This window comes from Uloborus diversus, chromosome 9 (genome assembly GCF_026930045.1).
Source record: "Uloborus diversus isolate 005 chromosome 9, Udiv.v.3.1, whole genome shotgun sequence".
NCBI lineage: Eukaryota > Metazoa > Arthropoda > Arachnida > Araneae > Uloboridae > Uloborus > Uloborus diversus.
The window spans coordinates 40,149,949-40,173,817 of NC_072739.1; the positions used below are offsets into that span (position 1 = coordinate 40,149,949).

The following is a 23,869-nucleotide window of genomic DNA, read 5'->3' on the forward strand; positions in this document are numbered from 1 at the left end:
GCGAAATTTTCCCAAACGATATTTGAGGGTAACTATTTTTTCTAACATCGATGTTTTTTTTTAGATTTGAACCAAAAATATCCTAATTAAGTGATTATATTTACAGTTATGATGAAAACTTTGTTATTAATTAGTTAGTGTGATACCTATCACATCGGAAAGAGCTTTTTATTGTTAATTGTCTGTAGCAGTAGACTTACATTGTAGAAAAGTTAACAATCCTTTGTTCCAGTACAGTGTGCATAAGAAGGCAGAACTTTTATCAAGCTTTACCAAATGCTAATGTGGTTTTCTATTATAGTTTTCCTCTAAGATATGTATGAACTTATATTATTTCCTAAGAAGTTAATTGAAAAAACTAGAACTTTGCTTTATATGCACTTAATGCATTTCAAGTCTCTATAAATATTTATAATCCTTGAATATAATGTGATCCTTCAATTTTCCTAATTAATTATTGTGCGAATTTGCTATTCAATTTGTCTTTTTATCATTCTGTAGGTTTTCGTTTTTGACGATCATTTACGAAGGGAAAGCAGCGATCAAGCCATTTCTATATCATGGAGCCAGATATGTTTAAGTTAGTGTTTTTACTATTAAGAAGAAATAAAATGGAGGGAGTGAAGACTTTCATTCGTGAAACAAAGGCCTCAAGTCACGTAATAGATTTTAAAGAAAAGCATTGGAAGAAATCAGGTTTCTTTCGCTAGTTTCACTCAAAACTTGTCAACCATTCGTCATTGTTTAGCAAAGAGACTTGAGGTCCCAAGCTTTTGCTTAGCCAATGATTGGACTTGCTCCGTCCATGTAAATTCCTGTGTTTAGGTTTTTACAACAACCATGTATGTTTGGAAATGTTAATTTTTGTCAATGCCAATGAATTCATTTACTGTAGTGTATCACTTAGGAAATAATAATGAATATCTTTATGCTAAAAATAAAAATAGTGAAAAACAAACTTTGGAGAGTACTTTAACGTAACTCTTATTATAATCGATATGTTATCAATACAAGTGAATTTAAATAGCTTTCTAATGTATTAAAAAATCCATTTTCGTAATATTTTGTGGTAAGAAAACCTCACTTTACCTTTTATCTTCTTCCAAATTTAGATGTAACATTTTCACCTCGATTCAGACATTTATACAAAAGACCACGTTCATCCACTTAGCTTTACATAAATATTAACATTTTGTTTGAAAATATTCCGAAACAGTAATCATGCACATGTAATAAACTAATCGATGTTATAATTTACATCATTTGAAGTAAACAAAAAAAAAATATTAGTTGGAGATGTTAGTGAAAAGCATGCTGATATTTAGAACGTTTAAAACCATCTTCAACATTTCGTGCATCCAGTTCAATACTGCCATAAGTGCAAATTTTTATTTTTTGGTTTTTAGACAGTATTGCAGTGCCAACTTTTCGGACTTTGAAATAAAATGTAGTAAACTCCCGATTTTCTGCGAATAGGGTGGTGCGGTAACCGCGAATACACGAATTCTGTGGATAATCCACAAAATAAGTTTGAAAAAAAAAAGATATCGTTGTATGCAATAGCTTTAAAAAATCAATAACACTTGCATGCGTTTAAACTCTAGCTGAAAACAATAATAGTGCCTATAAAAATATATGAAAAATCTAAACAAGGATCGCTTATTATTGCAACAGAATCGCACACATACGTGAAGAACTCGTGCAAACATATCAACTAAAACCCATCAAGTTAGGTAATACCTAACAGGGAGGGGGTGGGGGTCATTTGAACACAACTAGCGTGGTCGCACTCGTTTCGTGCGTTAAGTAGTATAGGTCTAAAGTAGTAAGTAGTATGAATTTAAAAATCAGTTTGTAGTTTGTTTCACGTTTGTTGTCACGTCACAAGATCTGTTTCACTTAGTCAGGTTTCGGTGACCTTGGAATTTTCGAAGACATTGGGAAAGAGGGGAGGAAAGAAATATGAATATCAAGAAGCAGATTTTTCACTTCTTTAGTTAAAATGTGTGCATTTACTGTCTGACCACGGATTGAATGGAAAGACAAACATCCGTTTTGCAGCCGGAAATGGCCGAATCTATTATTTTTCAGCGATGCCAGCTTTTGCAGAAGCAGTCTCATTCAAATGAGCGGGAATACCGGTTTCAAATTTTTACTTTTCCCCCCTCATTCAAATAGATTCGTCTTATCTGGACGTTTGAAAATTCCATACAATCGGAGGTTAGACAGTATATACATTGGTTAATCATCGCAAAAAAAAGTTAAAATAAAATAAAAGTATGAAACACAAAGGATAATCGAGAGTTTACTGTGCAATTAAACTTGATTAAGTATATTATCTATGTAATATTCATAAAGTTTAATTATAATTTATTTCAAAATCTAACGTAGTAGCACTGCAATACCTCCATAAAATCAAAACCTAAAATGTTGCATTTATGGCAGTATTGAACTGGGTGTGCGATTTGAGATCTAAGCTAACAAACTCTATGAGACCTTTTCTTCATGGTGGAATGCAGTGGAAAAGGTTTTTGGACTCGGAAAGTATAGTCTTAGTAGTTCAGCTTAAGTATTCTGAGCGTTTTTAAATTGTAAGCAGGTATTTTGTGTCATAGAGTGTAGATACCTTACCTCAACATTTATTTTTTGGTTTGCTATTTGCATGCAAGTCCCAACTTTGACGTCATTCAGAATCACAAATTAAGAGAATGAGACTATTAAGTATTTTTGACTTGAACAACAAAAAAACACAAAATTGAACAACAGTCAATCTTATCTGACTTTTTAAGTTACTAGAAGACTAATTACTAAGTTGAACAAACTCTGTTGGTTGGGTCTTTTTAAATTCGCTAGTAAACTAACAACCAAATCAAATATGATAAGTACGTTTGAAGTAACTTTTTAAGTTGACCTTGTAAGAATAGTTACAAAGTTGAGCATGACTGATAATATAAGTCTTAGGTATATGTTTACGTTGACCTGGGTTTTCAGAAAAAACAACTGAATCGAATATTGCTAGTGATTATGACACGACTCTCTCAAGTTGACGTAGTAAGTAAATACAGTGAAGCACCGTTTATACGTTTCTGAAAGGACTGTATGAAAAAAGCTTACAAATGAAAAAAACGTATAGCAGAATACATTAATATGTATTAAAACTCTGCAGGGACTAAATTAAAAAACGTATAGATGATAAAAACGTATAAAAGAGAAACGTATAACCGGTGCTTCACTGTAACTGCTAAATCGAACGTGAATAGTTAGTCTGTGGTGACTGGGCGACGTTAAATATGCTCGTGGTCTCGATGTCCTCCAAGTGAAACGATACCTCTGGGGGTGCTAGCACCAGGTAGCTATTAGCTCTTGGACTAGTTCTAAATTCTCATTAACTGTTCGATCCGGTGATGGTGCTGCCATCTATCGGTATATAAAATAATGGAGGCAAGGCACTTAGTATGCAGTCCTCGACATAAATACAGTTGTGGTCAGTAGTGACTCTTGAATAGTCTGTGGTGACTTTTTAAGTTACTGTTGGTAAAAAAAAATTACTAAGTCCAAAGAGGCTTGTTGCTCTAAGGTGAACAAAAAATTGTTTGTGACGGTGGGACAAACCGACGGTCCGACTAAAACTAAATTTTCTGTTCAACTGTTTTGAGCTTCGTATTTAGTTGCTGATTTATTTTACTTTCTCGATTTCCTTTCCAGGAAATTTTTCTCGTTCTTGTAGACAGTTTCTTCAGATTACAATAAGCATCTTTGCACAAATCAGACGGATTTTGACACTGATTGTTAGCGATCCACTTTTCGATTCCTTCATCACAGTTTGCATTCTGTTGAACACAGCATTTCTGTCTTTCGAACATCATGGGATGACGGTGAAAATGGAGAGAATACTCAGACTGGGAAATCTGGTGAGTGTTAGCGTAATTTGAAACTCCCCTAATTGTTCAGTGTCTAAAAAGGAACCCTTATGTGAAAGTCACGTGACCGTGACATGCGAGTTCCCGTCGCATGACGATCAAGAAAAGTCACTCTAACGTTTTCAACATGTTGTTGCAGCTAAAACCCTCGATCGCAGCTTAAGTAGCGACACGTCCCTCATCCTGGGGCTAAACGCCGCTTTCTTTCTATGTCTTAATTCTTATAGCTCGTGACAATCGCTGAAACTCATTGCAACAAAGAGGGCGCTGCAGGGAACTCCTGTTTCCATGAAGTTGCCATTGATTGGTGGATGCAGGGGTTCCTATCAGCGCCTCTTGCGGTCAAAATGGGCGACGTCCAATCAAAAATAAACACCTTTAAAACGTTGACATTGATTGCTGGATGCATGAGCGGATCATAGATGCATCGGTTTAATACAGAAAAGTCAGAAATTGTCAAGGCCCGTTAAGCGTCAGCGCCATCTAGTGGGGCCATGCTCCATGTTAATTCACACTATTTCACTTCAAAATGTTATGTCTTTAAAGTTTGAACTCATAAGGCAAAAATTAATCCTTTATTTGAATTCAGGGCACAAAATCCGTATGAAACCAATTCCACATACGCCGGCAGCAAAATACCTGTTGCTCTGTGTACCTATGTTATCAATCAACTACTGGATGCAGTTCTCCTGTAGCCTTTTGTAAAGGATACGATTTGCTGCTGTGCGTACCAGCAATTAAATCTCAATGAAAATATTCAAATATTAGAAAGACCAAAAGCTACTTTGGGCTGGGTGTGCGTGGTCCCACATACCATTATGGTTTGTTTCTATACACCATTATGAATAATGTATATATTTCTCATTACAAAAGAAACGAAAACGCTTAAATCATGTTAACGAAGTTCTAAAAAAAAATGCATTGTCTCTGAGAGCACAATGAGTCACAAAAGATCACAGAGAAGTCTCTAGGGGACATGAAACTCCCTTTAAGGAACCAAAGATGCGCAGTATAACCTACAAAGGCTCTTGCTCCAAAAGACCCAATATAACCAAACAACCAAAGCTACCTTTGGCGGACATATTTCGAAAAGTTTGCCCCAGATTCGCTATTCCCACCGGAAAATGACACTTTATGGCAACCCTCCAAACCCAGAAGCTGAATCGGCCCTTCACAGTTACAAAGTGACAAAATAGTAACGTCTTGCAGGAGCCACACCGTAACATCTTTGTGACATATATTATGTGACTTCACTGCAACAATTTGACAACATGAAGATGCCATTGCAAAGTCGATTTGTGACGTCTCCGCGGGCTAAGATCTCTACCATCTGTTAATGACTTTACAGTGACTTTTCATGACTCTTATGTGACAGTAATGTGAATAGGTCTCACTTTAAGGGTTCCATTTTAGTCACTACTGTTCAAGGTTGATCATCCCTGAGTATGTGTTGCATTCGTTCTTTCGTGGCAAATTTTTGTTTTTCAGATCATATTGTTGGTTCACTTACATGTGTATAAAAACTATTTTTGCACTCTCTCCCCAGGTATTCACCATCATATTCTCACTGGAAGCTGCAGTTAAGCTGCTTGCTCTCGGCCGCAGCTACTTCAGGAGCAAATGGAATGTGTTCGACTTGGTAGTGGTTGTGGTCAGCCTCGCCGATCTAAGTTTCGAAACTGTCGGAGGACTATCTGTGTTAAGAACCTTTCGTCTAGTGAGTTTTATTTCGTTTTATTACTCATTTATGGCATACAACTTGGCTAAATAATTCATTAACCAAACATGTAGGTGGTATAATGTTAGGTTGGAATGATTCGTTAAAATATAAGGTTCTTATTTTATTTTTATTTTATTTATTTATTTTTTTCGAAACTTTTTTGAGACTGCATTGCGCGATATACTATGTCTCAATCGTAGTTTGTTTCGAGACAAATGTCACTTCCGACCAATAGCGTTAGATACACTCAAAGATTCCAATCAGATACCTTCTCACGACTAAAGAGAAGAAGCCAATCAGGAATTCCCTCAAGGGTTCTCCGTAGACTTTCCTACAGTGGTAGTCAAAATTATAAGGACGGGAGAAAAATCTACCGCATCTTCGCTGTATTTGGTCGGAAAGTTACACAAATTTTATAACTAGTAACTAATAGTAAATGAAACTTTTTTTTTTAACTTTTATTCAAAATACAAAGGAATTTCTTATACGTAGAAGGAAGTTTGAGTTCAGACATCCGTGTGATATGGACAAAATTAAAAGGACAAATATATTTTAATGTTTTAAAAAGCAAAATTTGCATGCTTTTTTTTTCTGCAAACTGCGCTACATACCGATATAAATGCTTAGTAAACGACCGGGAAAACACATTCTATTTTTATAATCATCCCGCTAGGTACAAAATTTAATGAGTTAGATAAAAAGAAAGTGGTTGCTTGAAAATTTTTACGATGTAGCGTACGTCAAATTGCAACAAATTTGATGAGATAGAGATCGGTCATTTAGAGCTTTCTCAACAACACGTTTTTTGACAAAGTCGAAAAGGTAGGAAATCTTCTGTTTCTTTGTGAGTGAAACTAATGATGATACGACGAACTTGCTTCAAAAAACAAACATCAAGAGATATTAGATGGGAATTCAAGTTACGACGCCATTCTCGAACTGTTCAACATCTTTTACAAGAAGAGAAAAAGTTTCCTCTGTAAAACTAATGTCATGACAGACTCTTAAAGTTCATTAGAAACCAAGGGTTTAGCGGGCCAAAAATGGGTTGTTATGGGTAAAGCGGAGAAAAAGTGTAATTAGGATGGACTTAATGGTTTTTGCTACTTCTGGTACTCGTGAAGGGAAAAAAATCTCAAAGCGAGCACTTTGAGGCGGCTCCATGATGCTCGGTGGATATTTCGCAATGGACGGAAACTATACCTATATTTTTTGTGCAGTTCAGAATAAAATCTGAGAGTAATGTTGATGTACTGAGCAATGTTTTTTTTAACCAAAATCACCGTTAATTACAAGTTTAAACTATTTGTTTCAGCATAATAATGCCTAGTTACATGTTTCTCAAACCTCAAAATCATTGCTTGATGCTTATTTCGTGAAACTACTGTACTGGCCGGACAAAAGGCTCGATCTAAGTTTAATGGAAACTTAATGAGACATTCTGGCACCCGAAGTATGAAAAGATGGTATTCAATATCGAAACAAGCAAGAACTCATTTTCTCCATCGAAAAAGCCAGGATAAAAGTTTTCAAGAACGTTCTTTAACTTCCATGACATCAAGACTGATAAAAGTGATTGAAAAAAAGGGGGGATATTATTGATTACTAGAGTTTTTCAGGGGGGGGGGCAAAACGCTTGTAGTCCATATAATTTTAACAATGACGTTTTTTTATTCATGACGGCAAAATTCTTATTTTCGAATATTCTGCATTTCACAATGATTCCTATCATAAAAAGGCATTTTGTGTATGCATTTCACCGAATTCTTTCAGAAATATTTTTTTTCTGTGCAATTTTTCTGCTGTCCTTATAATTCTGACCACCACTGTAGGATATCTCTTATTCTAAGACTAATTCCAAGAAATCCTTCACTACAATATTTTTCGTCAACACTGATGTAACTATGAGGTTTTCTCTATCCTCTGAATATATCTGAATCCCAACTTATGTCGCTCCAAAGTCAATAAGATCTTGTTTTGGTCTCGTCAATTTTCCTCTCTATTGGACCTCTTATCCATGAAAGAAAATAAAATTGATAAACGAAAAGAAAAAATTGCTCTCACATCAACCGACGATTTGTCTAACAACCGAAAACAGTAAGCAATGCTTGCTTGCTCAAAGCTTGACCAAAATGTCACTACAAAAGTATCTAAAACCCCCTTCCCTAATATTAAACTTAGTAGGTACTTTTCTTTTTCAAACCATGTCAATACATTCGTATTTTCCAGCTTCGTGTTGTGAAACTGGCCCAGGCATGGCCGACAATGCGTCTGCTCCTCACCATCATTGCCAGCACTCTAGGTGCTGTTGGAAACATGACGCTCGTGTTAGCAGTCATCGTCTACATTTTTGCCATCATGGGCGTTCAGCTCTTCGGCGACATCTATGCTGCAGAAAACTTTGCACCTTCGCCAGTGCCTAGGTGAGTTGAGTTGACTGAAAACTAGTTGTTCAGTAATAATAATAGTTTTATAAGTAAATTGAGAACCACGGTGACTTAAAATACGAAAAGTGGTAACACAAAAAGATTTTTCTATATAACCCAGAACACTGGGCCCAGCCTGTTTCTGCCCGAGGGCCTCACCTCATATTAAAATTATTTTCGCGGCCAGAACATACATAAAATTTTGAAATATTTCATTATTTTCTAAAAAACATAGGAAAATATGGAACAGAAAAGTACAAACCTATAATTCTTGTTATCATTTCTCATACTTATTTTATTAAATGCATATGTTTCAGATGCCAATTTCTGAATATTTGGTTATTAAGTTGTGACTTTGACTTCTCGTGATTGTCGATTTGTAACATTAAACGAAACAACGGGACACACGGATCAACTTTGTGGACCGGATATCAAACTATATTTTGGGAGCCAGTGATATTAAAAAAATAATCAAAAGATTAATAATTGATGCAAGTACCATTTAAGTTAGTTTGTAAATCTGGCTGTATATTAAAAAAAGTAAAGCATATCTTAAAAAGTAAAACAATAACTGAAAATCAATCTTGGTAAATAAAAAATATTTCAAACACTTTTACAAGGTAGCTCGTTATTAATGGATAAAGTTGTGAGCTTTGGATTGTAAAAAATTCATTCTCCCTTCCCCTACCCACTTCAACTGATTTCTTATGACTCTTCTGACAGATTTATGCATTGATAAAGGAGTTCCCTTTAACCCCCAAAACAAGTGGCTACAACTTTTACGTTTATTGCTTCTGCACAATTTTTTATTTCATTCGGCATAATTTATCAAAATTCCGAATTGTCTATATCACCTTAAATGCACATTTTCAGTTTACCCGATAAGGAAATTTTGATTTTTTGGTTGAACTTGCGTACGCAGCAGTCACGCAGAGCTGATTCTTTTGTGCGCTGCATCAAAAGTCTTGGCGACAGTGAGAATCGCCAATTACCGTGTCAATATTCCTGAAGCTGGTTTTATCGTCTGCTTATTTTATTTCAAACGTGTGTAATGTATTCAATTTTTTCCAATTAGCACCTCTATTAGTCATTCCTGGAGCCTCCGTGGCTCTGTGGTAGAAGCTTCGTCTTCTAAGCCGGAACTCGTGGGTTCGATTCCCTTCGGTGCCCGGGTGTTATTTCCTTCTCTTGTGTTGTAAATCTTTCCTGTGTCCGGATACGAGGGGCTTGGCACGCAGTTCTCTATGTATGTAAAGCTGTTTAGCTTCTAAATAAATAAATATTAGTAATTCCAATTTTAACGAAAGAAATTTAAAAAATATACATAATTATTAAAGAAGAGATGTTGAGTTTTGTAACTCTCTTAAACAACCTGAAAGTCATCACAGGACTATAATTGTTATAAACTTCTTAATTTTAGATGGAATTTCACTGATTTCTGGCATTCGCTGTTAATGATGTTTCGCATCCTATGTGGTGAGTGGGTGCAACCACTGTGGGACTGCATGCGAGCTGCTGGTGAAAAGTACCATGTCTGCATCTTCCTGTTTCTGGTGGCGCTGACGGTTGGAAACTTTTTAGTGCTCAATCTTTTCTTAGCCATGTTGCTCAATTCTTTCAATTCACAAGAGCTTAAGGAGAAACGGGTGAGTATTTCTTCATTTCCTGATTTAGTGCTCAGTCTTTCCTTAGTCATACGCCCGTGGTCATCAGGGGGAAAGGCATTGGTAGTGATGAAATGAATGATCGTCAATGAGTAACCAATTGCAACAGGAAAGCGTGACAGTAGCATTGAAGTACGAAGAAAGCTCTTTCTCTGCCACAATCCGTATGCACTTAGTAAAATATTATAAATGCAAAATGAACAACTTAACACATGCACATATTTTCAAATCTTTGCGGATGCGTTTTTCGGGGTTACAGGGAGTCCCTTTTTCATTTGAAAAATATGCAGCTTTGGATTTGAAGATACCTGACAAAAGCAAAGAGTCGTGACGATAAAATATCTATCTAAAAATTCAAATAGTAAAAATAGAGGCCTAACTACCGATGACTTTTTTTTAATTTAATTGATGCCAACTGTTCGTGCTTAAATCGGTGTTTTTACTCACTACTTAGTGTATGCTCATTGTAACTTTTGTCACTATAAGCATTTCACATTACTTAAAGTGCAGAGAATTAGTTTCCGGTATCGGGGCCTGAAGTATCGTGTGTTCGATAATGGCCGATCGAAGACCCTTCGTGTACACTGATTTTAAATTAGCCGCGATGACAAATCCTCCAAGTTTCCACAGTAACTCAATAATTGAATATCTATAGGGGTGCTGAACTCAACAGTTGTTCGGTTCCCGGTCTGAATCAAACTTATCGAAATGTTAATACATTGTGCTCCCCTCTATCGTTAGATGTTTAAACTAATCAGATTTCTACACTCTGTGGTGCTCGTACGCAGACGAAAGTCACACAGATTGCTCTAAATTGGGTAGTTAAATCCAATCGGAACTCGGATGCTATTTCAAAAGTGGTATAAAAAGCAAAGTTAAAAAACATGTACGTTACACTGGACAAGGAACGTAATCATTAATTAAAGCTTCGCTCATTAAGATAACCATTATCTTGCAAATCAACTTGTCAATATCTTTTCCTTTCCAGATGCAAAATTAAATGAATGTTTGAAAGTTCTATTCGTCATTTCTTTTCGCCTCTCTAGGAGAAAGAAGCATCCGATTCAAAACTGCTCAAAGGCTTCCAGCGAATCAAGGGCGTCATCCGCCGCACCAACGTTATTCATGAATTAGACCGGGTCGAACCACTCCAGCAACGGCCGTCACCCCAACCTGTCTTCCAAAAACGGAGATGGTCCGAGCCCGGGATTGTTCTGCGTCCTATGTCACCCAGAAGGTCGAACGACACCTCCAACAGTGTTTGGGACAAGTTTCTACTCTCCAGAGGTGATAACACTCGAAACAATCAAGTTTCAAATATCTTTTGAAATCGCGTAGGTATGCAGAAGTGGCGCAAGTGTTGGAGAAAGGGATTGAAATCAATGACTCTATAATTGAACTTTAGGTCCTATTCAAGAAAAAAGTGGTTGTATTTCACTTCGGATTGACGTCATTACTCCTCCACCAAACTGGCTGTGTGAGGGATTTCTATGCGGAGACGATTTGTGTGAAAGAGGAGATATGACGTCAGTTCGAAGCGAAATCAATCCGTGCGAGTGCCGGAATGAGCCCAATGTAGACTCAGAAGAAAAAAAAAATTAAAGATGCGATGTAAGCAAAGCTTAACGAAAGGGAACGAAGCCGGAGTTCTTATTAATTCAGTTATTGATTTATTTATTTATTTTGGAAGAAAATTAATCAAGAAAAGAGAGATTTTCACAGTAGCTTAATTGACAAGTTTATCTTTAAAGTTACATGGGATTTAGGTGAAATGGAGCAGAGCAACAGTTTTGATCGCTAGCATTGCTTGTGGTCGAGATTTGACTGGTCGTGCTTAATGCCTTTCCCTATTTCTTGACTTTTAATTGGTTCCGTCAAATATTTCCAAACAAAATACTGTAGCAGCGAGAGGTACGGTACGAAACAGGGAACCCCGCTCTGCTATGCCATCTGGGGCTTCCAGAGAACTGACCTTTCGGCCGGGGCCCCCTTACCCGTAAGGGAACGAGATCTAAACCACTTACGACTCTAGACACCGTGGACCCAGGTACGGACCTGACTCCGGTGGTGCCCATTGCCTACTCACTGTCCCACTCGATAGCCATTGGGCAGATACAAATCTGCTCACACGCAAGTAAAGAGTGGTCGTTTTACATACGTGGATGCTACACCATCGTAAAACCCTCCCCATTTACCCGGGCTTGGGACCGGCATAGGGACGGGCCTGGTCCCCCAAAGACCATTCTTACACCAGAGTATTGTATTTTATCAGTTTAGTGCAAGAGGAAATACATTTCAACTTAAAAACTATGTTGTTAGCACAGAAACTACATCAGTTTTCATATAAAATTTGTTTTGAACTACATTTTTACTCGTTTTACATTATTTTTTAAGCAAAACCTGACATAGTTTTAGTACCAAAAAGATATATAAGTAGGGGAGCCTAGAGTGTTTTTTGGGGATTTACTCGAGCGTTCAGATAAACATAGAGATGATACCTTACATCCTGTCGAGTACCTACACCAAATGTTGGCCTTTTTTGCTGGTGGATACGTCTAGGACAGCCTGTCAGGTTAGTAGAAAAAAAAATGATCATTGGATTTATTGAAGCTCATCAGATTAAGATAAGGTGGGTTAATTACAAGTTAAAGAGTACATTTAGAAAATCTGACGATTTGAGTGTAACGCATAAAGTTGTAAACAAAAACGTTGTGTGGATTTTCTCGAGCGTGGTTGATTTTTTTTATGTTAAAGGAAATAATGCAAGAATCACGAAAAACATATAATCTACCGATTCCGACATGACTAACTATCACAAATCGGCTACAAAGATTGGTAAAAGGGGAGTCCAGTGTGTTTTTGGAGATTTACTCGAGCGCGTCAGATAAACATAGGGGAGATACCCTACACCCTATCGAGTATTTACATCAAATGTTGGCCTTTTTTGTTGGCATATGCGTCTAGGGCCGCCAGTCAGATTAGTAAAAAAAATTGATCTTTGGATTTATTGAAACGCGTCAGATTAAGATTAGGTGGGTAATTTACAAGCAAAAGACTACACTGTACATTTAAAAAATCTGACTATTTGAGCGTAACGCAAATGTGTTTGAGGGTTACAAAGTTACAAAAAAAAATTTTTCCCCCCTACCTGTCACATTAAAAATACCCCTCAAAATATTCGTCAGATTTTAGGCTACCAATGACTGGGCCATCAAGCTGAACCTTCTGTATAAAAATCCGACAAGCTCAAATGTTTCAATATGAAGGTTTTTTTTTTTTTTTTTTGACCTTTCAAGATAAGTAAAAAAATAATAATAATAAAAGATCATCAGATTTAAAGATGCACGTGAGATTAAGATTAGGTGGGATAATTACTAGCTAAAGAGGGTACTTTTTAAAAAATCTGACGATTCGAGAGTAACGCAAGGGTGTAAGAGGGTTACAAAGTTGCAAGAGCAAGAAAAGTCTTTTTTTTTTCCTTCTAGCCGTCAGATTAAGAATACGCCTCAAAATAATCGTCAGATTTAGGCTACCATGACTGGACAATCAAACTGAACCTTCTGTATAAAAATCTGACGCGCTCGAGTAAATCCATATGACGATTTTTTTTTTTTTTTTTCCATTTTCAAAAATTCGCTACGAGCTTGCGTCACATCCAAAACATCAGTCTTTTAAATGGTGACATTTTTAATGGTCACTTAACCTCCCCTCTGAATATCTGACGCGCGCTCCAGAAAACTTTTATTTTCATTTTCTATCCTTCCGGATGGCCACACCCACCACGCAAGTCGGCAGATACGCATAACTTGAGAATTCGAGACACGTTGGAGCATCAAATTCATCAGTATTTGACACGCTCGAGGATGTCCATGTAACTGTTTTTGCATTTATGAATATCAGTAGACACTTTATCCACCACTGAAAATGAACATTATGCAACATTTTCTTCTTATAACCTAAACCACAAAATCCAATAGATCCCCGGACGCTCGAGTAAATCCACATTTAGCCCAATCTCCAGAAAGTGTAACTTTTGAACGAAAATATTTTTCAATTTCGAACCTTTTCGTTTTATCTTCTTCTTATTCTTACATGAAAGTCCTACCAACTAGAAGAAACCATTATCAATGGCCCAGCTAAATTCCAATTATTTTACTCATAAATTTAAAAGAATAATAAATAAAAAATGCCTTGTTCACAGAAATTTAAAGAAAAAAAACACTTTTAGTGTTTGAAAATCGAGGCCAGTTTAATATCAAAGTAGTAATTTTGGTAATAGTGAGCTATTTTAATGATAAGTATGAATCTAATATAAAGCTCTCTTAATTAAAACACGGCTTAGTTATTCTTTTAGTTCAAATGTGTGTTAAAAATAGTGCAATATTAATGTATTTCGAAATTATTAAATATGAGGATTTATAATTTTGGTCGATTCCCTAAAATTCATGTATTCCCCTCCATTTATTTTCATCGCCTCAGTTAAATTTTGTTTTTTTATTTTCTGTTGCTGTAGAACGCGTACTTTCCAGGAGGGAAAAAATTTTAATCTTTCACTTCTATCTGCTGTCGAATACTAAGACAACAAATAACAGTACAGCAAAAAATCTCATTTCAGCGAAAACCAATGCAACGATAGATCTGTTTCAACGAAAGAAATGTTCAGTCCAATTTTAATTGCCATTACAGTGCTGGAGTTCCATTGCAACTTCATTACTACGAACAAAATTTGCGGTCCCTGAAATTTCGTTGCCACGGGATTTTAATGTATTAATTCTTTGATAAGCCTTGGAAACATAGGCGCCTAAACTTGAACTTTTGGGAAGACGAAAATTCTCAATTTATTGAATGGTAAAATATGGTTACGCAGACTTAAGTACATCTAATGAAAAGATGCAATTAGGCATTTAAAAACTGCGATGGGGATGTTTCCTTCAGTCAAAAGTACCACGTTTAATTACTGAAATTGGTAGTATAAGCAAAAAAAAGAACATGGACCCAGAAAATATTTTAATTTTCCGAGCATTTAATTATTAATTAATTTTTTTAAATGTCTGATTTTTGAACCAAGATGTTTCATCGTATGAAGTCTCAAGCGGTGAAAGCCATCTTGAATCGAAGCGCGTGGTTTTCTTTTCTGGCAAGATGTCGTCTTTTAATGATTTTTTTCACCGCGAGCAATTTATTAGCGGAACGAGAAAGGTTAATTAAATAAAATACTCATTCAGCGAAATTTGGCAGTCCTGAAACTTTACTTTGGTAACCCCATCCATTTGCTCACTTGGGATGTCAGTAGTGAGAGTGAAAACATCGGCTGAATGTTGTTTAAGATTTTTTTTTTTTTTTTTAAGAGAGAGGATAAGTCAAAATTAAGGAAAAAAAGTAACCGACCATGCTGTTTTAGAAAAAAAATGTTTTTGAAAAATGGGAAATAGCCCAATTATACATGTATTTCTCCGAATTGCCGATCCGCCAGATAAAATTTGCCGAATAAGATTAATAAGCCACAGTGACTTCCCATTGCCCCCCCCCCCTCCCCTGCTTGGAGAAAGCTTTTCTAATCACGAGAATAGCTGAGATATTAAATTCTGAAAGTCACTGAACTACAGCTTCTGTTGCCCATGAAAAGCTATAAATTTGCAAATTTCCGTGGATGACTTCAGTTAGCGAGTTAAAATGCTTTTAGAGTTAAAGCTGCTGAATCTCATTACTTTGCGTCTTCCAAAACCACTCGAGTGCCGAGTGAGCGGATTTATGTGCGAAATCGAGAGCCTAATGGACTGTAAAAGAAGTTCGACTTGGAAAGGGACATTTTGACAAAGGAAGTGAGAGTAAATATGCAAATTTGTTTCGAAATGGGAACTTATATTTAGAAAGGAAGCGTAACGACCGATGAGAAAAAATTTTAATGCAGAGAAAGTGGAGAAGTAGTATTACACTTTCCTTGACACTTTTTTTTGTGTGTGTGTGTGCTTGTATGAATTTTATACATTTATTACTAGCTGCGTCGCCGGCTTTGTACAGTCTACCTCGAAAATAAACGTTATGTTAATGTCAAGTGACGCGTGTTCAACAATCAGGCTTGAACAACAAAAAATCTAAAATTTCCAGACAGATTGCGGAAAAAAACCAAAACGGAAAAAAATTAAATCTCTCCCCCCCCCCCCCCGATTACAGGAAAAGCTGCAAAACGAAAGCTGGAATTTTATTTGTTCATATTCGGGAGAAAAGAATGGCAATACATCTGTCTTCTCAATGATTTTTCTCGCGCTACAAATTGTAATAAAAGGTTCACGGTCATTGTTCAACAATGACTGTGATCTACAATGAATTTCTAACTGAAGGCTTACCTACATTTTTGCATGATATTAGTTAAAAACAGTTATAATTCCCGTTCTAATTACCTTGGAACATTGGAACACATTTTATCTAATGCAGAAATATCAGGGGTTTCTATGGATATTTAATTATAATTTTTGCGAGCATATTTTCTCCCTCTTATTATAGAAAAACGCCGTTTTCGTGTCTTAAAAAAAAAAAAAAAGTTCCGTTCTTTTTTGGTGTTCGAAAACCTCCCTGCGTTCCTTCTCGGGTGCCCAAGTGGTCGAGATCCAACATAAACTGTGGATTTGTATAGGGAACATATACACAAAAATATTCTCTCTTTTATTAATATAGATGAAGCACCATTCCCCCCCCCCCCCTTTTTTTATTTGTAGTTTCATACCATTTTACCTCCAATAAATACATTTTTAAGATAGCATATTGTAAAGTTTCTCTGGGTCAACAAAGTTTTAAGTTCCAGCCTTTTTTTTTTCTTCAAATTGTAAGTAAAATTTTGTCTAAATTGTCCCACGCATAACCGTGAAATCACCCTTTTAAGTAATCGTAATGGCCGTGAGGTATTTGTATTGCCTCTGACGTTATTGGGCTTAAGCCTTGGTTTCCTAGGAGCGAACACGCCGACCGTCGGCGTCACTCCTCGCCGAGGCGAAAACTTGATTCTGCTCATGCGCGCCCGAACTAAATCGACGTCGTGAATGACCACGCCGGAATCCACTTGACTTAGATTTCAGCGTCACGGCGAGGAACGACGTCGAAGATCGACAATTCGCTTCTAGGAAACCAGGGCTTTATAAGGGCACATACGCGCTACTATTGCGATTTAGCGTTGTGTCAGGTTTAAAATTAGTTCAGTGTGAAAGCTCATTAGCTAATGTGTTGGTTCTAGTGTTCTGGTGAACAGCTTGAGAAGCACTACAAAGAACCTAATTGAAATAGTAAAAATATTCGCCGGAATGTGTATGATAATTGGTACTAAGCTCAGAATTGCAAATAATAGTAATAGTAATATAGTCGTCAAATATTAGTTAAAGAAATGCTCGCCAATCAGAAAAAAGCTTGTATCAAAAAGAATTTTAAAAAAATAACTTAAAACACACGTTTTTGTCGAAAATTGAATTCTCAATGCAAATTTCGTTACTGTAATTTTTGTTCATTTATTTATCTATTTATTTATTTATTTATTTTTTTGCATAGATATTCCAAGTACATTGAGTCAGTACGGTTCTGCGAGGATGTTGGCAGCATCGGACAAAACGCTAAACAGACATCCGTTGGCACAGTTCCATGAAAAGGTAACCATATACATATAAAATATTTTTTGTGTAATATATAAAAAATATGTAGACAAATGGATCAGGGGCGGATTCAGGAGAGGGTCAAAGGGTCAGCTGACCCTCTTGTGGCATGAATTGTATCATGATTGTTATTAAACTTCAATTTTCACATCCGAAAAAATATTACATGAAATCAATGTTAACCTTTTTTTGGTTGGTTCTATCTGCAAGGTATTTTTTTCTCATCAAGTCATATTTCAAAGGATTGACTGAGTTTGGTTACTGGGCTATTGCTCTTTTGAGATTTTTATTATAATTTTTAAAAGAAAAATGTATTCAAAGTTTATATATACGACAACGTGTCCAGCTTATTTACCTAAAGAAATATGACTTACTGAAAATTAAAGGCAACTTGCACCAAGATCCATGTCATAAGTTGTACAAAATTTAGGGAAAGGAGGAGTGAGGGGGAAATTTAAAATGATAAGAAATTTGATCTCATTTGGGGGGGAGGGCTCCGTAGCATATGAGGAGGTCCGCCATCCTCCTTGCACCCCCCCCCTTTAACTGATACTTTTTTATGCTGGAAGTATAACGCTGGCCATTGAAACTAGACCCCCCCCCCTTACAAAAATTTCTGGATCCGCCCCTGAGATGGATATAAATACAAGTTGTAATACAGAATTTCTCTCAGTTTTAGAAGGACTATAAAAAACGAAAGAAAGGAAACAAACAAACAAGCTGTTGAGTTAACACACCAAACACAGCATCAAACTTACATTGTCTGATAAATGTTTATGATAAGAAATGCGAGTTCTCAGTTTACGAGTAATCAGTGAACTTTTGGGGTGATGTGGCATAGCATCAAATCTAAAATTCGATTCTTCCTAGATTCTCCTCGATGTGTCTAGATGAATGGCAGCGAATGTAGTTAAGATCATTCTGTTAATACTCGTTGCGAGAGGGCACAAACACGCATGATTTTGACTTCCTTCAGTATGTTGGTCCATCGAGAGCGAAGATAGTCTTGGTCTGAAACGCATCTTTTTTGCTCAAATTTGCAGGAATACTGTATGCATGACTTTCGGTGTTAGAAGTAACCCCTTTTTCAACGCAAAAGAAGTGAGCATATGGATAAAAAGTCATCCGACAAAAGCAACGAGGGAGAGCAGCAACCAGCTTAAAAAGTGATAATAGCGTAGTTACTGCCCTTCACCTGACAACGGCAGTATTATCTTATCTATAATAATATTCAGTTTAAAATAAAAACCATTCTGTGTAATCTGAATGCTGACTACTGCGCATATTGGTGCTTAACACCTATGAGAAAATTATTAACGAATATAGATCCAATAGGTATGAAAATTATGTTCCAAAGCTCATATCTACGCAAGAAAAAAAAAAACAGATTGGAGGCAGGTTAAGACAATAAAGCCAAAATAAAAAAGATGATTTCAATAACCGTGAATCGCTGAAAAAAGGAGAAAAAAGGGCAGAATGATGAAAAAAAAAAAAACCGTCGAGAAATGAACAAAACGCAATGTTTCGAAAAAAGAAAAATCGAAGAAATAAAAAAAAAAGAAAATCCTATTGCATTACGAATACTAAAACAAATTACAAATAAAAAATGCAAAATAGATAAAAATGGGTGAAAAAAAAACTAGGAGCAAAATTATAAAAATGGAACCCAAACAGCAGAAAAATACGGAATAGCTTTTAGATCGTTAACCAAGTTAACACTACTTCTCGAAATGTGGAAAGTTTCCCAAAAATTAGGTTTTGATGAATTGGGACATTTTTGGATAATTTGATAAAGGTTAAAATCAAACGAGTGATTCGAATTACAACGATGTTGGGAAGTATCAAACTTATTTAATTGTTGTTTTTCCTACAATTTCGCAGTTCCTTGTAACTCCGAAGCACTTGAGGCAGGCTTCAACCAAATTTGCCTAATCCCGTTGTATATTTTCTTCATTTTTTAGCACAAATATATTTGTTCAATTCTTAAAGAGAAAACTTTTCTTTTTCTTCCTACTTTTTTATGATGAATGCTGTCAATTTAATAGCACATGTCACATTAAAACTTGCAGTTAATAACTCTTCATTAGGTAACATAATTTCCACTGCTGTAATTGTTGTAGGTTTTTTTTTTTTTTTTTTGTAAGACTTTTTAGCCTCCATTCTCATAAAAGCTTTTGAAAGACGGCTTAATGCATCATAAAAATATCGCAAAAAACAAAAAGAAGTAAAAAAATAATTTAATTAATTTTAGAAAGTTAAAAATTGGAAAGTGGTTTTCGGATAGGGAAGACGTGTGTCTGTCGATCTGTTTGTCTGGAATCAATTGTTCTGTAATTATAGCTTAAAGGGCGCCATCTATGAAGTAACGAGCTAACTAGATAAGTAGATCACCTGCTACACTAATACCGAATTTGTTTTTACTGAATAACAGATCTCACTATTTCTCGAACAGGGTTGCAAAACACCTTAAAAATGCGCTCTGGTACTTACATTGAGCTTTTCTACAGTTATCGAAATAAATTTGATGAGTATTACTTTCTTTCGGTTAGCATAGGATCCTCAGAACCATTCAAGAGATTCAAGTCCTCTGAAAAAATGCGACGAAGAAAATGTTCTTAAAGAACCACCCAAGTGTTGTCCAAGCTGCATATACAGGTAATTCCTGATATAAAACTACGTGTTTTTTTATTTTTTACTTTTTTAGTGTTTTTAATAGAGCACTAGCTAAGCCAATTTGGCGGCGTCCAAAAAATTAAAGAAATTCTCTCGATAAAATGAAAATCCCCCCCCCCTCCATTCTAAGTAAAAAATCATTTTCTTTAACTAAAATGCATACACAACCCCTTCAACCAAAGATCTTCCGCGTCGTTATAAAAATCCCTCGCAGAATAACGATAACTATCCCGCAGAGCTCTCGCACTCGAAAAAACAAAAGCATTACAATTAAAATAAAACAAAAATGTCCCACATCCGAAGGAAAAATTTGCTAAAATATGCATTTCAATTGAAACAAAATGAGTATTTTGCTCTCTCTTGAGGGAAAAAGAATTCAATAATAATAAGTATTACGAAAAGACTAAATCAGCAATAAAACTAATTTCGATGTTCTGTTGCTGATTTTTTTTCATGTTTCTGAAAGTTATCGTTTGACATAAATTTCAGTCTACCTTTTTCAGATGTTTAGTTCACACCAAATATGCAAAATTATAATTAGTTAAAGCAAAAAAATCAATCATTGTAAAGGCAAAATGTTTGTATACAACTAAAACATGAACGTTTCATTGGATTCCTAGTTTATTGAAAATTTGTAATAGTTTTCGCGGGGCGAATTTAAATTATTTAATTTTGGCCAGTTTGCCGTTGTATCGTAAACAGTTGACTTAAGATTTAAAACAAAAGTAACAAAAGCATTGAATTTGCTTTTGAAAAATTAAAATTTTGCAATCAAAGATTGAAGCTTCGAATCTTCCTTATTTATTTTTCTTATTTATTAATTTATTTTTATAGTTATTAATGTTATTATATTACTTTTTTTTTTGTAGCTTTCTCTTTTCCAATTTCTTTGTTTTCTAGATTATCCATGTTTCTTAAAGTTAGTCTTGCATAAGTTTTAGACTTTATTTTCATGTTTTTCATTCACTTTAAATATCATACATGAAAAAAACAATAATATTGAATAAAACACACTTTAAAAGTTGAGCTGGCCATAATACATAAAGCAGTTGTAAAAAAATAAATAGCATGAAATGTCAATATGAAATGTGCCCAGTCGTTATGTTTAATGAAACATACGATGCAAAAAAATGCAAAAGGTGCACATAAAAAAATAAATATTTAATGCTTGATATAAAATAGCACCTTTTCTGATTATCTGCTAACTTCAGCAAAATACTCGTAACAAACGCGTTTGACATCCAAAAAAAAAAAAAACAATAAGATACGAAAAGATTGACGGTCAGCAAAAAAAAAAAAAAGCAACGCATACCACAAGAAGTAATAGATTGCGTGACTCGCTATCTATCAACTGCAAAGAAAATAAAAACTAACGCCAAGCCACGGCAACACGAAATCCTTTGATCTTCCATCCAACTCGCTATATAAAGTAATGCGTCTCCTCACTTGCTGTCTACCAGTTAAGCATTGGTTTTCTAGGAGCGAATCGCCGACCTTCGGCGTCGCTTCTCGCCGAGAGGAAAACTTGATTCTTCTGCGCATGCGCGCCCGAGCAAAATCAGCGTCGTGAGTGGCCACGCCGGAATCACTTGACTTTGATTTCAGCGTCACGCCGAGTAGCGACGTCAAAGCTCGGTGACTTTGCTTCTAGGAAACCAGGGCTTTAGGAAACGAATAAAATGAGAAACCCCAAGCCGTGATACAGCTTTATCATTGCGCATTTTTTATTACTCAGTAAACATTATGAAACCGTTGATGACCTTTACTTCAAAACAAAATTTCTTTTTCGTTTTAGGCACTTAGACACGGAAAATAGACCTTTCTTCAGATACTGGAAGAAAGGGAGAAGGCATGTGTTCAATATTGTCAATCACCGAGTATTTGAGTGGGTGATACTGCTTCTGATCTTCTCCAGCAGTATAGTACTGGTAAGGAAAGTGATAAAATCTTTAGTTTTCAAGATGTGTCAATTAATCTCTAACGAGGGAATGGGGTGAGCTTGTTTTGCCAGGAGGCGCCGAATCCGATGGGGGGAGTCTAAGGTTTCACAACTTTCCCGTTTTTGAGAAGAATGCGATTGAAATGTAGCAACTAATACTATATTTCAATGGCGTATGTCTTGGTGTATCGGTCAGGGTTCGGAAACCTTATAAATATTATTACTAAATAAGGACTAAGTCGTACACTGTAAAAAAATTCAAGGAACTTCTACGGTAAATATTACTGCAAAATGGAGTGTTTACATTACAGAAAAAAATTATAGTAAATTGTACCGAAAAAAATAAACTATTTCAGCTCCATTTGATACACTAAGTGGTTTACAGCACAAAGCACATAACACCATATTTCCCCTCACTCGATGTGTCCCAACTGGTAGGGTCATCAGCAACGCCACCTTCCAATACGAAGGTCCTGAGATCGAGCCTACTATTCGCATGTTGTGTTTTTTAACTCTTGTTTATTGTGTCGTAAAATTTTGCAGTGAAAAAGGATTTTACGGCAAAAGTTACTGGCAACATGGATGCCAGAAACTTTTGCAGTAAAATTCAAGAATTTTTTATAACAGTGTACATAATAGACACCGTATCGGACAGGATCTGGAAATAAGTTCATACCGTTCCCTCGTTAGTTAAAGTTACATTGGAAACACGTTTAACTTAAAAACTCACCCTTTTCTTTTTTACTCTCAAACCTAGTGCTTTGAAGATGTGTTCCTTCCCGACAAACCTCAACTGATGAAGATTCTCGGTTACTTCAACTTCTTCTTTACCGCATGTTTCGTCATAGAAGTGCTTCTGAAATGGATTGCGTTCGGTTTTATGGTCTATTTCAGCAGTCTGTGGACAACGATGGATTTTATCATAGTCTGCGTAAGTTACTTCTCGACCCTAACATCTTTTGCTATGGTGTTTTAATCTAAGGCGTATCGCTAAAAGGTGGGGTAAGGTGGAGAATATAATTCTTACTTAGGTTCTTAATTTTGAATGACTAACTAATGTAGAGACGAGGGAGGAAGGGGGTCGTGGCGCAAATTGTGTCATTGAAAATTTTAGGAAATGTTTGGTTTTATGCGCATTTTTCTTTCTCTCTTTCTTTCTTTCTTTTTTTTTTTTTTTTTTGTTGAAGGGATGGAAAAAGACTTCCCCAGAGACCTGACGGAGGGGGGGGGGGGGTTGTGATATTCGTCGGGTACCATTGCTCTTGAAGGAGATGGGTTGGGCACCCTGTTATAACGGTCAATTTTCGTTTAAAAAATTTACTTTCTAAGGATGAAATGAACTAAGGAAAAAAGAAATGCGTGCTATTTTGAGGGTCAAAAATAGGACTGTATTACATTTTGTGTTTTAAAAAGTGTAACTATAAAAAACAAGTTTCAACTAGTAGTGTAGATCTAAAAATCAGTAAGTAGCGCAAATTTAAAGCAGTAAGAAGTTTAGATTTGAAAATTCAGGTTTCAACTAGTCAGATTTCGGTGATCATGGAAAGTTTGATGTCACTGGAAGAAATAAACAGTAATGTCTAAAAATAGATTTTGCACTTGTTAAGTTAAAATGGGTGCATTTTATCTACTACATTTAGTTAATCATCGCCTTTTTTTCAGAAACTCACATCTTTTGCATTTAAAACGGTCCTTGTAACTCTTTAGGAAATACATGGTACGATCCAAAAGTAATGAGCCTTCGTTTAAAAAGACATATTTGTTGAGCTGATCGGTGCAACTGAATAATAGTTTTAAAATAGGCACCTCCTGCAACAATGTACTTCTGTAGGCGGCTTTTCCATGACTCAAAGGCATCCCTAAAGTCCTGTTCCGGGATATCTGCAAGGA

At 35.9% G+C, this 23,869-nt stretch overlaps 1 protein-coding gene across 1 annotated transcript in view; it reads left to right on the forward strand.

Moving 5' to 3' along the window:
• The window catches only part of LOC129230170 (sodium channel protein 60E-like), a 205,024-nt gene that overhangs the window by 146,681 nt on the left and 34,474 nt on the right, over nucleotides 1-23,869 (forward strand). The window contains exons 12-20 of the mRNA XM_054864572.1: nucleotides 3,706-3,911; nucleotides 5,467-5,637; nucleotides 7,870-8,063; nucleotides 9,487-9,712; nucleotides 10,780-11,017; nucleotides 17,267-17,364; nucleotides 19,922-20,022; nucleotides 21,836-21,968; nucleotides 22,737-22,910. Of these exons, the coding sequence (XP_054720547.1) occupies nucleotides 3,706-3,911; nucleotides 5,467-5,637; nucleotides 7,870-8,063; nucleotides 9,487-9,712; nucleotides 10,780-11,017; nucleotides 17,267-17,364; nucleotides 19,922-20,022; nucleotides 21,836-21,968; nucleotides 22,737-22,910 (1,541 nt within the window). The remainder of the gene's footprint in view (nucleotides 1-3,705; nucleotides 3,912-5,466; nucleotides 5,638-7,869; nucleotides 8,064-9,486; nucleotides 9,713-10,779; nucleotides 11,018-17,266; nucleotides 17,365-19,921; nucleotides 20,023-21,835; nucleotides 21,969-22,736; nucleotides 22,911-23,869) is intronic.